The following is a 4799-nucleotide window of genomic DNA, read 5'->3' as shown; positions in this document are numbered from 1 at the left end:
AATAAACGATTACTATTTGTTCCCTGACTTGTGTCTTTTGCATACTCGGTGCCGGCCTCTCAAGACCAGATTTATTCCCCATTTTTCACAACAATCCCACAAATGGCATTTGTCCTCAGCTCCCACCACCTCACTTCCAAAGAAGGTTCATTTGTGATTAAACAGCTGGAGAGTTGCGGGCTCCCAGGCAACATCTCTTAGCTGACCCTTGACTCACTGCCGTTCAGAGTCTCTCTTCATAATATCATATGTGGCAGGGCAGAAGTGAGAATGCAGCTGAGCCAGCAAAACCTGGGATGTGATCTCTAGCCTTGTCCCTTGGCTCTTTGTGTTCCATACATGGACTGCATAGGTGTTATTAAAGAGCTGGTGAAGCTCTGAGGAGCTGACCACTTCGAAGTATTTCTTCCAGTCCTGCCACCGAATGGGATAAAAAGCTTCACGGGGCAGAGCACTCACTCCTTTACAGCTTGTACTGCTCCGAAGACTCCTGATGGAGCACCACTTCTTGAAGACACGCGTCAGTAGCTGTGGGCCCTGGTGCCCCCAGATCCAGCTGTTGTAGTTCTCCACAAAGTCCTGCATGCAAAGCTCTATGAACTTGTGTTTGGGTTTGAAGGACAGAAAGGCACCATTCAGTACATACTTGGACTGGGTACCAAGCACATTGGTGAGGTTCTTTAAGTTCTTAAGCACAATGAAGTCCGTGTCCAGATAGATGCCACCAAATTTCCACATGATGGCAATTCTGCAGGCGTCCGACAGGACGGGTAAGAAATATGGCTCCCAGCGCTGCTGAGCCTGTAAGTACCACTTTGCCAGAGGTGTTCCAGAGAAAAGCTCCAGCAAGTCCAGGGGACGGATTTCCACGTTGGGGAAACAGCTCAGCAATGAGAAGCCCCAGTGCTTGGGTAACGAGGCGTTACCATTTGCCAAGCCTTTCATAAGCACCACAACCCTTGTCCCAGGGTGCGTCCTGGCTGCTGATTCCACAGAGCACAAGAAGAGGTAACTTGGGTCAATTCGCTCGGAGGTCTCCACAAAAAACACGTTCCCTGGGGAAGGAGAGGGTCCACCAGCAATGGTGTAGGGAGGAGAAGGCACAGAGTGAGCACAGTGGATTTCAACAGGCAAGCCATAGTACTGGCTCCTGCCCTTAGAGTCCTCCATGATTCTCCAGTAGAACACGATGGAGGCAAAGCACATGAGCTTAAATGCGATGATAAACAGAGCCACCCTGGTCAGTTTTGGCAGGCAGCTGGGCATCCTGAGCATTCTCGCTCTCATCAGAGCCTGCTCTCCCAAAACAACCATCATGATCTGAAGGGGAGGAAAGAAAAAAAAGACATTGACAGGGAAGGCAACGGACTGCAACCCTCAGGACAGCACTATGGCAGAGCTGCATGCTGAACTCTCTCCTTCATGCTGGCATGCTTGAATTGCATCTTTAGGTGATCTTTAAAAAGGGATCTTGGCTTCTCCATGCTCCTACAGTGCCCCCATTAGAAACCATAGCCCATGTGCAGGTTGTGAGGTTATGTGACAAAGCTCACCTGCACACCCACAAAAAGCTCAGAGAGACAATGGCAGGAAGGGGAGCCCAAACATACCCTGCTTGGCTACTCCCAGGCCCATCACAGGAGCCATCAGCCCATCAAAAGCCCATCTGCACAAGCCCAGAGGAGCACAGGAGCACAGTGGCAGGCAGGATCCTGGATCAAGGACTCCAGAGGAACGAGCACACTGTCTGGGCCCCTTCCTGGGCTGTCCCAGTATCCAAGCATGAAACCCATCACCAGCATAACCCAAAGCAAGTTCTCCAGATCACCTTTCAGACTAAGGGGATCACTGCGTATGAGTGGGACATATTATGGGGTGTAGGGGAAGAACAGTTTGGAATTGCACAGGACTTAAGAGATATTTAGCAAAGGGACCAGAGATGGGGTGAGGGAGGGGTTTAGCTGATTTTGGGAGGAACAAGAGTGGGAAAATAGAGGTGTAAGAGGATAACAAGGGTCAGATACAGGTAAATAACATGCTAGTCAGCACGCTTGTCTGACTATGCCCTGTGCCTGATCAGTGCGGTCTCTCTTGTCTCTTCTTGTTGCATTTCACTTTTCCCCTACCATGTTGTGAGTGATCTCCCTATCTTGACCCACCAGCCTTTCGTTTTATCGTCTCTCCCCTGTCCAGCTGAGGACAGGAGTGATAGAGCAGCTTTAGAGGGCACCTGGCATGCAGCCAGGATCAACCCACTACAAAACATAAAGAGACATGTTGCAGCAGATAGAAGAGTAGAGCTGAGTTTATCTCCCAGAAAGTCCAGCAGTTTTTAACAGTCTGAAATAAGGTGTGTCAGGCTCCTGCAACACACAGTCTGTCATCCCCGTACCAACACCTTCCTCAAAGCCTGCACAGTCTAAGTGGTGCCAGGCTCTTAATAAAGAAAAGAACCAGTAAGGTTTCACAAGGAATATACTCTCTAAAGAAAAAAAGAAAACAATTAATATGAAATTGTCTGAAAGATGCAAAACATCTTAGTGTCTTCTCTGCTTCAATCTTTGTTTCCCTTGTGGTAAAAGTTTGCATAATTTAAAAGAAATAAAAGCAATACAATCCAACAGTGAAACCAGAATTTTTGTGAGATAGACCGAAAATGTACATTATGTAATAGAGAATTACATGATGCCTGCTACAGATAGCTATGGGTCACCTTACTAACAGAATTTTCCATTTCAGATTAATCATTCTACAGTCGAGAAAAAGAAAAATTCCTGCTGAGATTTTTCACCTCAGTTTTTTTCCCTCCACTTGAACAAAAGCCATCCTTATAATCCTGTGATCTTTCAACACATCTTCAGTCTCTTAGAGCAACTGTGACTGCTTTGAAGTGTTTCTACTTGACCTGTAGGCAGTGACACAACAGCAGCTACCACTCTCTCTTAAGTATGTTCAAGCAGAGGCACCATGAGCGGCTCCAATCAGTTGCAGTTTTGATGTGCAATGAGCTGTTTTCATCTGTTTTGGAGCTGGCTAGAAACAGCTGGAACCAGCACAGGGCAGCCCATGGCCCCTTTCTACACAGGTCACCCCTGCAGCTCCCCAAATCCCACCAGTTACACCTAATACAGAGTATCTTGTGATGTTTAAATATAGACAAGTCCCTAGCTTCTTTTTTTTCCTCTGTAAGGGTGAAATCTGGATTTGGATGTTGGATTATCAACTGGTGAACAGCTCTTCACTACCTAGTGCAAGTAAAAATTATTATAAAACACGTTAGATGGGCAAGGTTACTGACTGCCCGAACAACTCATGTATTTATTTCCCTTTGTGGTAACATCTTCTTCCAAATGTTCACTGTATAGTTCTTTAGAAAGTCTTCACACAAACAAAGACAATAAGCTACCATAACTGATAAGTCATCATTTACCTGCTTGCAAAGCAAAGGGGTGGCCAATTTACTGATGGCTTCACGTTTAGGAGAACTCAATTTATAATTTGCTCAAGCCTGTTAAAAGCTTACCCTAAACATCTCCCTAACACATGCCAATTCACTGAAGGTGATATGGTAGAAGTTTAGAACATTTCTGGGTAGTCACCGAGGTGAAGAGCTCCAGAGTGAAGGATCATGCAGAGGATCATGCCAGAGGACCTTGCTGAAGTGACAAAAGCAGCTAAACTGTGGGAAAAACAAAAACCAAGTGCGAAGGCAAAGAGAGCAGGGAGAGAGAGGGTGCCCCAGCCCACCCTCGGAGAGAGAGAGGGTGACCCAGCCCACCCTCGGAGAGGGGAACCTGAGCCCCTGAAGGCGATCAGTGCTGACTCACCGTGGGCGGGGACAAGCGTGATGGTTAAGCCCCTTCAGGTAGAAAAGCAGCACCCAGCAAGCGCCAGCGACCCGGAGCACTGCAAGAAGGACAGGCAAACAGGGCATGGCACATCAGTTCAAGCAGGCAGGCGCTGAGGTTTGGCCACAGCAGCCGGTTAGCAGTGGTTACCACCAGGCAGAGAGCCAAGGCCTCCCTCACCCGTGCACCCACCAAGGCAGATGCAGCTTGCCAGACAGACCAACAGTGTTGAGCTGCAGGGTGTACCCTGCTCTTATGCCGGCGTGTGATGGCAGCAGTGACCATGCCTGTGGGAGGTGTGCCCAAGTGCGTCCACCGCATAGTGGTGGAGCTCAGGGAGGAGGTAAGTAGGCTGAGAACGATCAGGGAGTGTGAGGAGGAGATAGACCATTGAAGCCGTACCCTCCCATCCCTGAGGCAGGCCCAATGGTTGGACGAAGCTCATGAGAGGGAGGCAAAGGGCTCCCTAGCCTCTCTACACCAGGCTGACCATAGCAAATGAGTGGGCTTAGAGGAGAGGGACCAATAAGAATGGAAACAAGTCTCTTCCCAGTGCAACAGGTGTGCCCTCCCCCCAGTAACTGCTCCACCTTCCCAGGTGAGAGGGAGGCAAAGGGCTCCTTAGCCTCTCTACACCAGGCTGACCATAGCAAATGAGTGGGCTTAGAGGAGAGGGACCAATAAGAATGGAAACAAGTCTCTTCCCAGTGCAACAGGTGTGCCCTCCCCCCAGTAACTGCTCCACCTTCCCAGGTGCCCTTGCAAAACAGGTATGATGTTCTGCAAGGGCAACCGAACAAAGAGCAAGAAGACAACTCGCCTAGCTCGGAGGCACCGTCAAGGCTCAATCAGAGGAAGCCACGCATAAAAACGTCTTCAAGTAAGAAAGACAGACGGGCCCTTGTCATAGGGGACACCCAAAGGGAGTGGAAGGTCCTATTTGTAGATGAG

The 4799-nt window shown here is 48.8% G+C and overlaps 1 protein-coding gene across 1 annotated transcript; it reads right to left on the bottom strand.

The window, feature by feature from the left end:
- Positions 1-213: 213 nt before the first annotated feature.
- A4GALT (alpha 1,4-galactosyltransferase) lies at positions 214-1302 on the bottom strand. The gene has a single exon (XM_010186403.1). It carries the CDS (start codon positions 1285-1287, stop codon positions 214-216), a length of 1074 nt encoding a protein of 357 aa, XP_010184705.1. The 5' UTR covers positions 1288-1302.
- Between the last annotated feature and the right edge of the window lie 3497 nt (positions 1303-4799).

Source organism: Mesitornis unicolor, unplaced genomic scaffold, assembly GCF_000695765.1.
Source record: "Mesitornis unicolor isolate BGI_N332 unplaced genomic scaffold, ASM69576v1 scaffold15516, whole genome shotgun sequence".
Classification (NCBI taxonomy): domain Eukaryota; kingdom Metazoa; phylum Chordata; class Aves; order Mesitornithiformes; family Mesitornithidae; genus Mesitornis; species Mesitornis unicolor.
The sequence above is the reverse complement of the archived record's forward strand: the minus strand, read 5'-3'. Positions and strand labels throughout refer to the sequence as shown.

Bases quoted from the DNA above. Each gene is read 5' to 3' on its own strand.
- A4GALT (XM_010186403.1), bottom strand. From the start codon at position 1,287: ATGAGAGCGAGAATGCTCAGGATGCCCAGCTGCCTGCCAAAACTGACC.